Source organism: Haplochromis burtoni, unplaced genomic scaffold (genome assembly GCF_018398535.1).
Source record: "Haplochromis burtoni strain Fernald_Lab_line unplaced genomic scaffold, NCSU_Asbu1 Contig_617, whole genome shotgun sequence".
NCBI classification, from domain to species: Eukaryota; Metazoa; Chordata; class Actinopteri; order Cichliformes; family Cichlidae; genus Haplochromis; species Haplochromis burtoni.
In genome coordinates this window covers 260,837-272,529 of record NW_024582978.1, presented here as the reverse complement: position 1 = coordinate 272,529, position 11,693 = coordinate 260,837, and the positions used below count along the sequence as shown (strand labels likewise).

The window sequence follows — 11,693 nt, the reverse complement described above, 5'->3', positions numbered from 1 at the left end:
TTCCTCTTGGCAGATAAGTTGTACAGTCAAAAGATCAGAATCAGAATCAGAATCAGAAAGGGTTTTATTGCCAGATGTTGAGCAGGTTTACAACATTAGGAAATTGCTGCGGTGCTTCAGTGCAAACATACTGTCATAAAAATATAAAAATAAGAATAAGAATTAAAAGTGCTAAGTGGATAGATATATACATGATATATACATGAGTGCAGGTGGTGATCAGTGCCAAACATGGAATGATGCAGTGAACACAGCGTAGGGTCATGTGTTAGTGGTGGGAACAGTCATATGGTTATTGTTCATGTGTCCGACAGCAGAGGGGAAGAAACTGTTCTTATGGCGAGAGGTTCTGGTGCGAATGGACCGGAGCCTCCTGCCTGAGGGGAGCAGGTCAAACAGACTGTGTCCAGGGTGAGAAGGGTCAGCTGAGATCCGAGCTGCACGCCGCAGTGTCCTGGAGGTGTACAGGTCCTGCAGAGATGGGAGTCTGCAGCCAATCACCTTCTCAGCAGAGCGCACAACACGCTGCAGTCTCTGTTTGTCCCTGATAGTGGCTCCAGCGTACCACACGGTGATGGAGGAGGTGAGGATGGACTCGATGATTGCAGTGTAGAATTGCATCATCGTCCGTGTTGGCAGGTTGAATTTCTTCAGCTGCCTCAGGAAGTACATCCTCTGCTGGGCTTTCTTAATGACGGAGGTGATGGTGGGCTCCCACTTCAGGTCCTGGGTGATGGTGGTACCCAGGAAGCGGAACGAGTCCACAGAGGTGATGGGGGTGTCAGTCAGGATGATGGGGGGGAGTGGAGCTGTGTGCTTCCTGAAGTCCACAATAATCTCCACTGTCTTCTGGGCATTCAGCACCAGGTTGTTGTGGCTGCACCAGGACACCAGACGTTCAACCTCCCTCCTGTAGGCAGACTCATCCCAGTCCGAATTTCAACTCTCCATTTGGCAGATTCTGCTTTCTCAGAATGCCATATGGAATCAACTCAGCCAGTGAGGTGTTCCAGAGTGCAGTAGAGCAGATCTTTGCTGGATACTCCTGTGCTGTCATCGTTGACGACATAATCACTGGTGGAAGAGATATGAAAGAGCATTAACAGAATCTCAGAATGGTACTCAACCGTGCGAGGGAAGTCAAACTGCGACTTAACCCCCTAAAGTGCAAATCCTACTCAAAGAAGTCTGTTATATTGGACGTGTTTTCACAGGCAAAGGCTTAAAGCCTGACCAGCAAAGACCAAAGCAATTAATGAGATGCCCACACATTAGAAAACGTCATACCTCCAAATCTAAACTGATCATCAGCCATAGTCACAATCCTAAACAAGCCCATACAGTCAGCTCCAGCCAGACTGCAGCGTATGATGCTGAGACTGCAAAGGTACAACTTCCAGATGGTGTACAAAAAAGGCTTGTAGATGGCTGAACAGTCCTCTCAGCTGGCTGGCTGTTCTTACATTAGATGATCTGGGAGAGTTTGCAAGCCAAAACTCCACGTATGAACACTAAGGCGTAGAAGATGGACTGTTTAAAAATGCTATTGCTATTCGTGGAAACTACATGTAACTTGATGATGACAAAGTGAAATGCTGATTATGTTCTTACCAGTGAAAGAGTTTCAGGTTTGAAGTGAATGATTATTTTCAAGCTATAATGCTATAAACTAGAATCTATTGTTAATGCATTATGCTGAAGATGTCGTTAGTCATACAGTCCTAAGCTACAGAAAGAACATCTCACCAGTGTTATTGTAAAACGGGGGTTTCCCATATCTGTTCGAAGCAAATAGTGCACTGCGCATGCACCAGTAAAATGTCTAAGACAGGACTGTGCCGGGTCCCCAGCCCTGAGTCAAGCTGTTTGCATGTAATGTCTCCTCAGTTACAGTAAATGCTTACAAAGAATCACGAATCCAGCGTCTTTACTAAAGATCAAACAGTTAGAATAACAATACTAAGAATCGGTCAAATATAATGATGCGGTGAATTCACTGACTTTATAAAAGCCCAGAACATTCTTTAGTGAAATTACTTAATACAATAATTTAAAAACTGTATTGTATTGTGAAAGCACCAGACTTCCGGTTCAATCCGAAAGTAAAGGTGGATTCATTGTGGGAAGGGCGATAAACTAGTGCAAGGTGAAGGAGGTCTGTTCATCTGTTTTCTTCCTCTCGGTCACTTTAATCTGGTTCTTCGGTCTGTCAGATTAAACTGGAGTCGTCCAGGAGGATGAGGATAACCGTGGTGCTTGTCTCCCTCCTGCTCGGTAACATCACCTTTATTCCTCTTTCTGTTTCTGTCAGTTTGATCAGTCAACAGTTGAAATACTCACTTGGCGCACACACGCACCGAGTGTGGCGATTCTTCACGTCCAGTTCACGTTATTTCACCACAGTAACAACTTAAGATTACTCAGATATAACTTGTTAAAATGCCAGTATGAAGTTAAGAACATGAAGTCGTCTGTGTGAGCATCTGTATCAGTTCTTAATCGCTGCTTTCGGCTCCCTCCCGTGTGCGTGTTTTCTTACGTTTTTCATTCTTTCCTCATTACCTCTCTGTCTCTCTGTCATCCCTCTCCCTCACTTACAGTTGGGTAAATATTTAAATTCCACCGCTTTTCACAGAGATATCAACATTGGTATAACTGATAGCTCAGGTGGAAGCAGGACTGCTCTGCGTTCAAATATGGGTTGATTACTTGCGCAGAGTGCAGAAGAACAAAACATGATCTGCGTCGGACACATCCGCATTACACAGTAACTGTGTCATTTGCGTAAATACGCACATGCCAATGTACTGGTATTGTGCAGTGTCATACTGGGTATTTATTAAAGTCGGTAGCCTATTAAAATCCTGCCAGTCCACTGCTTGACTGCGTGCATGCATTTTGTACTGGGTTTCCCCTGCCGCTGTGAAACTGGCGACCCCAGGTCATCAATAAGCATCAATGCTGTTGAAACCTGCCTACTGAATTGTACTTTGCTTCTCTTACTTGACAGATGATGATGATTTACATGCAGTGACACATTTATTAGGCTACTTGAAAATATATTTCATTAAATTACAATGCATGTGGAACATTATGATATTAGGCAGAAGACTTGGTCCTGAACAGACTGTGTTCTCTATATGTCAGTATAAAGCATAGCATTAGTTTATTAATGTTTATTAAATTAATTGTATTTATATTTATAATCAATAACTAACATTTCTGTTCATCTAAAGGTCGCAAAAGAAAATGCATGAACATCAGAGAATCGCTGTATATTGACTAACAGTACTTACTGTCATGTCACGCTGCGGCTCTGAGGCAGGAAATTTCCTTATTTTCTTGATTTACACACCTGTGCTCCTCCTGCATGTTTTTACACGTGCTGACAGAGTTTTCACACAGTGTGTATACCTCTGAGGATTTAAACTATAGTTATATTGAATAAGTGACATTGTCATGGTCCTCCATCTCTGAGTTATGGACTTAAGAGTTCTCTTTGTTGTTGACTAATTCCTGCTTGATTCATAGTTAGTATATTGTTATGTTTTTTCAGTTTTGTTTTTAGTAGATATTTTCTAGCTTATTTCTATAGGTTCTGTCTTAGTTTTGTAATCTAGTTTTGCAATTCTGGTTCAGTTCAGCTGTGTCTACTTTTCCACTTGTTTTTTAAACATTAAAATAATTCATTTAAATTCTGTCCTATTTATATACCACTAGTTCAGAACAACAGTCACGTCAAGGAGCTTAATATTGTAAAGAACCTACAGTATTAGAATCAAAACCTCAACAGTCAGATGATCCCCTATGACCAGCACTTGGTGACTGTGTGAAGGAAGATAAACAACAACAAAAAAGGGAGAGAAAAGACAAGGGTAATGACATCCTGTAGTGGTGTATAAATGCACGGGGAATGAAAATAATGGGAAAGGAGGAAAAATGCATCATGGGAAGCCTCCAGCAGCCTGACCTCATAACTAAGGAATGAGTCAGTGTCACCTGATCCACCCCTAACTATGACAAAACTCAGATCTGCTTTCAGAAACTGATCTCCAGTCTGTTTTTTAGCCTCAGGAACTCAGGACAGAAGTTCACCCACTACCGTTTTCGTTTTGTAGTTTCTTAAATTTCAAAATAGAAACAGGAAAGCTGGACTTTCTTTTCATGTGTTTGCACAATTGAGCTACAGATAATTCTACACCGGCTCACATTGTTTGTTTAGTATGGAACTCAGATTGATTTAACCTCTTTCTGCGTCCTCAGTTTCCCAGTATGCCTCAGGAGTCGAGGTGTATGAGGGGGAGGAGTCTGTCCTTCTGCTCTGCCAGCTTCCCGTTCCAGCTGAAGAGGGTGTAGTTGTGTGGGGACGCGATGACCTGAATCCTTCAATCATCCATGTTCGCACAGAGGAAGGTGATTATCTTACAGAGCAAAATAAACAATACGTCAACAGAACATCCATTCAAAAGGACGCCCTGAAGACCGGAGACCTCAGCCTCACTCTGAGAAAACCTACATTCTCTGACAGTGGACTCTACACCTGCACCGTACGCAAGGTTGGAGAAAAACAGAACCAGACTGAAGTGCAACTAAAGGTCAAAGGTCAGTGCTGTAGATTCCCCTTAGAGAGTGACCAGAGAGAAAAGTGACCATTCAACATTACAAAGATGAAAGGCTTTCAGGAACAGTCAACATAACCAGAGAAGATCAAAGGCTACGTTCACACTGCAGGTCTTAATGCTCAATTCCAATTTTTTGATCAAATCTGATTTTTTTGTCTGGTTGTTTACACTACAAATAAAATGTGACAGCAAACGCGCTCTAGTGTGAACCTCAAAGCGGCCTGCATGCGCAAAAGAAGACGTCACACACAACGCGCTCTGTTTAGACCCAGACCAAACAGTATTGTTTGACTGATGGCCCTTAATATAAAGACTTGTTTCGGACTTTACGTTTCCCAATTTTGCTTTAAGTTATAAAGTTATTTTGTTATTTACATATGGCCTAATAATGATCCTTATTGCTGTTTTAGAGAGGAGCGGTGCTTCAAAGGATAGTTGCAGATTTCTGTCAGAATCTGCAGATTATACAGTACAAATAAAATGTTCACGTTTCTCCAACGTTGTCTTCCCAACAGTTTCACTACATCTACACTGGATGGCCAGGAAGCGTTCACGATGTCTTCTCCGGCGCTGATAATTGGCGTCTGTCTTGTGTCAGTGACGTAAAAGACGGATTTAATGCGACATGACCGTTCAAACAGCAGTCGCTTTCTAAAACATCAGATATGTATCGGATTCAGTACCACATACGAAAGTGACCCAGATCGGATTTGAAAATATCGGATTTGTGCCGTTCACACTGTCATACCATGATCGGATATGGGTCGCATAGGGTCAAAAAAGTCTGATTTGATGCGCTTTCGCCTGCAGTGTGAACGTAGCCAAGGTCAGACTTCTGTTTAAAAAGGATAAACCAACATATAACTGTGATTTCATCAGCAGAAATCATTATAAAAACAATCAAAATAAGATTTAAAAATCTTAAATCCATTTGAAGCAGAGGTCATACTACAATTCATTTCAATTAGCATTGTTATTATCAGTGAATTCATATTAATTATTAATGAATTCTTCAAAACATTCAGCATCATGTTCAGGTTGTGTTTGTGTTCATTACAGAGCGTCCTCCTCCTCCTCCAATCTGGCCCAAAGTTCTCCCAGCGGTCCTGGTTCCGGTGCTTGTCCTGGCTATTGGCATTAGTGTTTTCATGTGTCTTGTATATCAAAGGATGAAGAAAACAGCAGGTGGGTGTAGCAGTGTGTGAGTGGGTGGGTGGCCCTTTATAGATCACCATAGTAACAAATGCTGCATACCTGGCCTGCTCCTAAAGGAGCGGTGCTTACAGTTTCAGTTTTACATTTGATGTCACTGAGCAAAGTTTCTACAGAAGCCCCAACTCGTTAGGATGCCTGGGTCGTTGACCCAGAGGTTTGAATTTATTATATTATTTATCATTTCTAGTCTTTGGTTTCTTTGTCTGTGTTCTGTCTTATGGTTTACGTCTCGGTTCCCTCTGTTGCAGTGCCTGCGTGTGAGTCTGTGTCTTTAGTTCAGTCTGTGTTGTTTCCTGTTTTATTTTGAAGGTCCATGTCTGATGTTAATGTATCTGGTTTTGCTTCCCCTGTTTCGTTAGGCCTGATTTGCCCCAGCTGTGTTTCCCTCCTGTTACTCATTCCCTGATTGCTCCCTCTGTGTATTTAAGCCCTGTGTTTCAGTTTGTCTGTGTCGTGATCTACCGGTTTCTATGCTGTGTGTTCTGTCTGCTTGTCTGAGTTTATTTGGAGTCTGAGTTTTGTTACCTTTTTTGAGTTCAGCATTAAAGCTGTTTTTGAGTTTACATTGTGCCTCCGAGCGTCTGCACTTTGGGTCCACCATTCCTGCCTGCACACAGCCGTTCCATAACACAACTACTACATGTTCTGACTGGATATAAAAAACAAGATAACATTTTTTCTATTTTCCCCAGAAATCTGTTTGGAAAATTATTATTGATAACTTGACAGAGTAAACCTATAACACACCTGTCTCTGTTGGACAGGTGTGTTATAAAAATGTGTGGTATGAATCTGTATCTGTCCTTCTGGCAGCAGAGCTGAATCAGCCTGAGCAGCATTCCTTCTGCCTGTCCAGCAGTGGTGTGTGGTGACACTTATAGGAAGACTGCCAGAAATGATGCTTTCTGCACTTCTTCTTGGCTGGAGAATTGTAAAATATTATTACCTTTATAGTTGTCATGTAATTATTTATTTAATTTTGATTTATTTAAAACCATTTCTAACAATAAAACACCATGAAAACACCCCAATACACATAAAATTGTATAAAAAGGACATCAATTATCAAAAGTAAATGTACTATGGCTTAAACTCTGTACATCATGGAAATAAGTGATTCCTAATAGATGTTTTTTTGAAAGATGGAGCCTGCATCTGTTCAACTTACCAGTTTTATTAAACCGTGTTGCCGAGATGGTAACAGAGAAGTGAAAGAGCCAAACGCAGGTTGCCTCAAACACTTCTCCTCCATCAGGCTCCCCGTAAAGACCCAAAACATGTGTGTGCAATCAACCAGAAAAAAGCTACTGACCTCTCAGTGTCATTAAATCACATTTCTCTCAACGAAGACCCCCAATGCAGGATTTAAACCTCATGTCAAAAGAACAAATAGAAAGGTATTGTAACCTTTATTAAAGTCAAATTCAAAGAGCATTGAAATCCAAAAAGCCAAAAGAAGTCCAAAAGAACACAAGGGTAAAAAAAACAATGAACAAAACAAGGATTAGAAACCCGAGGAGGACAATACAGAAACTCTGACAAAAGACAAAGGTATGCTGGAGCTATGTCTACATACAGATACAATGAGGACTAAATAGGGTAGAGTGGAAACACCTGAGTGGAGTTTGTATATTCTTGTTGTGCTATCTGAGTTCTCTGTGTGGATATTCCTGGCATCTCAAACCTGCCAAATGAAAAATTAAAGGAAACCCCTTGTGAGTGAGAGAATATAAATAAGTAGCCTCATCTCATTTCTAATGTTTTTAAATCAGTTTTAATGTCTTGTGCAGTTTCCTCTTTCTATACCTCTGTGAAACCTCTCAATTGTCTTTTGTCTGAATAGTTGAACACAAAATAACTTGACTTAATGGCAATTATTCCTCAAACTGATTTTTTAAAACACTTTGAACACTGATTTTTGTCTCAACTATACTTCAAATGTTTGTTTTTAATGTGATTTACAGTTTCTGTTTGGCACAGCTCATGTTCTGCTCTGTTCCCTCAGTCTGCCAGCTCAAAGTTGTTGATGTGACAGAGGGAGCAGAGTCTGTCCTGCTACCCTTCATATCCAAAAAACTGAAGAATCAGGAGACCGCCAAAGTGGAGTGGAAACATATCCAAGAAGACGAAATGAAGGTCGTGTATGAGAAGGATCGGAAAAGTCAAGACGTACCTGACACAGGCCCCGTAAAGATGAAGAAAAATCCATGGATTACAGGAAACGCCAGCCTAACTTTGTCAGATCCTCACTCTGAAGATGGAGGTGTTTACATATGCACCATGTATGACACGCATGGAAAGGCCCTGAAACAGAAAGTAGTGGCACTCTGGGTCAAAGGTCAGTATTAGAGGATGTTAGCTTGAAAGATCCTGATGATGTCTTAGGGTACGTTCACACTGCAGGTCTTAATGCTCAATTCCGATTTTTTGATCAAATCGGATTTTTTTTGTCAGGTTGTTCACACTACAAATAAAATGTGACAGCAAACACGCTGCTGTGTGAACCCTCAAAGCGGCCCTTTGAGGACGTCACACACAACGCGCTCTGTTTAGACCCAGACCAAACAGTATTGTTTGACTGATGGCCCTTAATATAAAGACTTGTTTCGGACTTTACGTTTCCCAATTTTGCTTTAAGTTATTTTGTTATTTACATATGGCCTAATAATTATCCTTATTGCTGTTTTAGAGAGGAGCGGTGCTTCAAAGGATAGTTGCAGATTTCTGTCAGAATCTGCAGATTATACAGTACAAATAAAATGTTCACGTTGTCTTCCCAACAGTTTCACTAACATCTACACTGGATGGCCAGGAAGCGTTCGCGATGTCTTCTCGGGCGCTTCTCCGGCGCTGATAATGTCTGTCTTGTGTCAGTGACGTAAAAGACGGATTTAATGCGACATGACCATTCAAACAGCAGTCGCTTTCTAAAACATCGGATATGTATCGGATTCAGTACCACATACGAAAGTGACCCAGATCGGATTTGTGCCGTTCACACTGTCATACCATGATCGGATACGGGTCGCATAGGGTCAAAAAAGTCAGATTTGATGCGCTTTCGCCTGCAGTGTGAACGTAGCCTTAGTGTGTTAACTTGCTTTGTTTCAAAGAAACATCTGCAGTCACATTTTAGGATATTATTACATTGTCTGTGAAGGTCTCGCTTCACATAAGTGACAGCAGTTGTGAGCTGTGTTGATGCAACAGGCAGTTACATTTGTAGGGAAGAGCACATCAGGTTACAAAATGGGTTACCTCATAGCATTTCAGAATGGTTTGCAGTTGCAATTGTGCAGATTTCCCACTGAAGCATTAATCTCCAGTAATAGTCAAGAAGTGGGAAGAGGTTTTTTTTTTGCAGATGAAATCATAGAGAATAAAACTACAGTCCTAAGTAATAACTATATTTAGTACAAAGTAATTGTTTTCAGCAAAGACATTTTCAGGAAACAGGAAAAACAGCTCTGAATGTGAGTGTCTATTATCCTCTGTCCTTCATACTAACTACACACAGTCACGTGATCTTGGTCTTGGTCAGGACTCTGATCTGACCTGATGCTGTGTTTCTTCTTTACAGAGGGCTGGCTGAAAACCATCAGAAGCTTCTTCCCGTGTGCCAGACAGAACAGACAGAATTATGTCATCTGAATGAAAAGGCAAAGGTGAATCTGTTCACTGTTCAGTCAATGTGATTCATCTCTTGATGAAGCTTTTCCAAATGAAACTCACAGTAATAAGGTCATTACCAAATGAAAAGTCACATTGACAAAGATGTAAAACTACTGTGTGTTTGTGAGCTCTCAAATGTCTGTTTCAGTCAGTTTGAACACTTGACACATGCACTCAGCACAACCTGAACTAATATTCAGATCGTCTGTGCACACTTTAAACTAAAGTTCTGCATAGAGAGGTGAGAGCAGGAAAGTGTTTTTTTAGTACATTTTTAATAAAATTTAAGATTTATTTCATTTATTTAGGAATAAAATAGAAAAATTCTAAAAATGTTAGCTATCTAACATTTACAAAGGTAAACAGTTACTTTGATGACAGATGTCTGTACTAATTGATACTGTAGTATTTAACTATTTTAACTTTGATTTCAATTTACTGAAGGTTACCTGTGGGGTTCAACAGGGTTCAGTGCTGGACCCCAAACAGTTTATACTGGACATGCATGAATCGTATCTAAATTACTAAAACTTTATTTGCTGTAATGTATCATCAGTTACAGTCATTTATTTTTCTCTGGGAAAAGTTTAGAACAGTGCCTGAATGCAGTGGAGAAAAATGTTGCGACAGATACATCATCACTAAATGACAGCAAAATAAAATGTATAATAATTAGTAACTAGTCAAAAGTAGCTGTTATAAATTATTAAGAGTGTGTACCACTATGTGAGTTTTAAAAACATGGTGCTAAAAAATATGAAAGTGAATCAAAACTTTCATTGTTTATAAAAAAAAGAATATTTTTGTGTGTGTTTATTTCTGTATGTTTATTGTTATTTATTCTTTCAAAATTATTTTACTTTTTTTTTTATTATGTTTTCCTTTGGTCTTAGTTTCGTTTATTTAGAATATACTGCATGTGAAAAGTGTAGTTGGAACATGCTATAGCTTCAGCTTTCAGCTTTAAGACTAAAATCTCCAGTTCAGTTCATTTTTTGTCATTTATTTATTGTTATAGCATCTCTTGGTTGTTATGGACTGTTTAAAAATGCTATTGCTATTCGTGGAAACTACATGTAACTTGATGATGACAAAGTGAAATGCTGATTATGTTCTTACCAGTGAAAGAGTTTCAGGTTTGAAGTGAATGATTATTTTCAAGCTATAATGCTATAAACTAGAATCTATTGTTAATGCATTACGCTGAAGATGTCGTTAGTCATACAGTCCTAAGCTACAGAAAGAACATCTCACCAGTGTTATTGTAAAACGGGGGTTTCCCATATCTGTTCGAAGCAAATAGTGCACTGCGCATGCACCAGTAAAATGTCTAAGACAGGACTGTGCCGGGTCCCCAGCCCTGAGTCAAGCTGTTTGCATGTAATGTCTCCTCAGTTACAGTAAATGCTTACAAAGAATCACGAATCCAGCGTCTTTACTAAAGATCAAACAGTTAGAATAACAATACTAAGAATCGGTCAAATATAATGATGCGGTGAATTCACTGACTTTATAAAAGCCCAGAACATTCTTTAGTGAAATTACTTAATACAAAATTTAAAAACTGTATTGTATTGTGAAAGCACCAGACTTCCGGTTCAATCCGAAAGTAAAGGTGGATTCATTGTGGGAAGGGCGATAAACTAGTGCAAGGTGAAGGAGGTCTGTTCATCTGTTTTCTTCCTCTCGGTCACTTTAATCTGGTTCTTCGGTCTGTCAGATTAAACTGGAGTCGTCCAGGAGGATGAGGATAACCGTGGTGCTTCTCTCCCTCCTGCTCGGTAACATCACCTTTATTCCTCTTTCTGTTTCTGTCAGTTTGATCAGTCAACAGTTGAAATACTCACTTGGCGCACACACGCACCGAGTGTGGCGATTCTTCACGTCCAGTTCACGTTATTTCACCACAGTAACAACTTAAGATTACTCAGATATAACTTGTTAAAATGCCAGTATGAAGTTAAGAACATGAAGTCGTCTGTGTGAGCATCTGTATCAGTTCTTAATCGCTGCTTTCGGCTCCCTCCCGTGTGCGTGTTTTCTTACGTTTTTCATTCTTTCCTCATTACCTCTCTTGTCTCTCTGTCATCCCTCTCCCTCACTTACAGTTGGGTAAATATTTAAATTCCACCGCTTTTCACAGAGATATCAACACAGGTATAACTGATAGCTCAGGTGGAAGCA

General features: G+C 40.1%; 2 protein-coding genes across 2 annotated transcripts in view; both read left to right on the top strand.

Moving 5' to 3' along the window:
- Positions 1-2,105: 2,105 nt before the first annotated feature.
- LOC121812488 lies at positions 2,106-10,121 on the top strand. The gene is made up of 5 exons (XM_042214840.1): positions 2,106-2,274; positions 4,264-4,602; positions 5,682-5,807; positions 7,843-8,175; positions 9,418-10,121. Exons 1-5 carry the CDS (start codon positions 2,238-2,240, stop codon positions 9,486-9,488), a joined length of 906 nt encoding a protein of 301 aa, XP_042070774.1. The 5' UTR covers positions 2,106-2,237; the 3' UTR covers positions 9,489-10,121.
- Positions 10,122-11,125: 1,004 nt separating this feature from the next.
- The window catches only part of LOC106632425 (myelin-oligodendrocyte glycoprotein), an 8,038-nt gene continuing 7,470 nt past the window's right edge, over positions 11,126-11,693 (top strand). Inside the window, exon 1 of the mRNA XM_042214839.1 lies at positions 11,126-11,290. Within this exon, the coding sequence (XP_042070773.1) occupies positions 11,254-11,290 (37 nt within the window). The 5' untranslated portion in view covers positions 11,126-11,253. The remainder of the gene's footprint in view (positions 11,291-11,693) is intronic.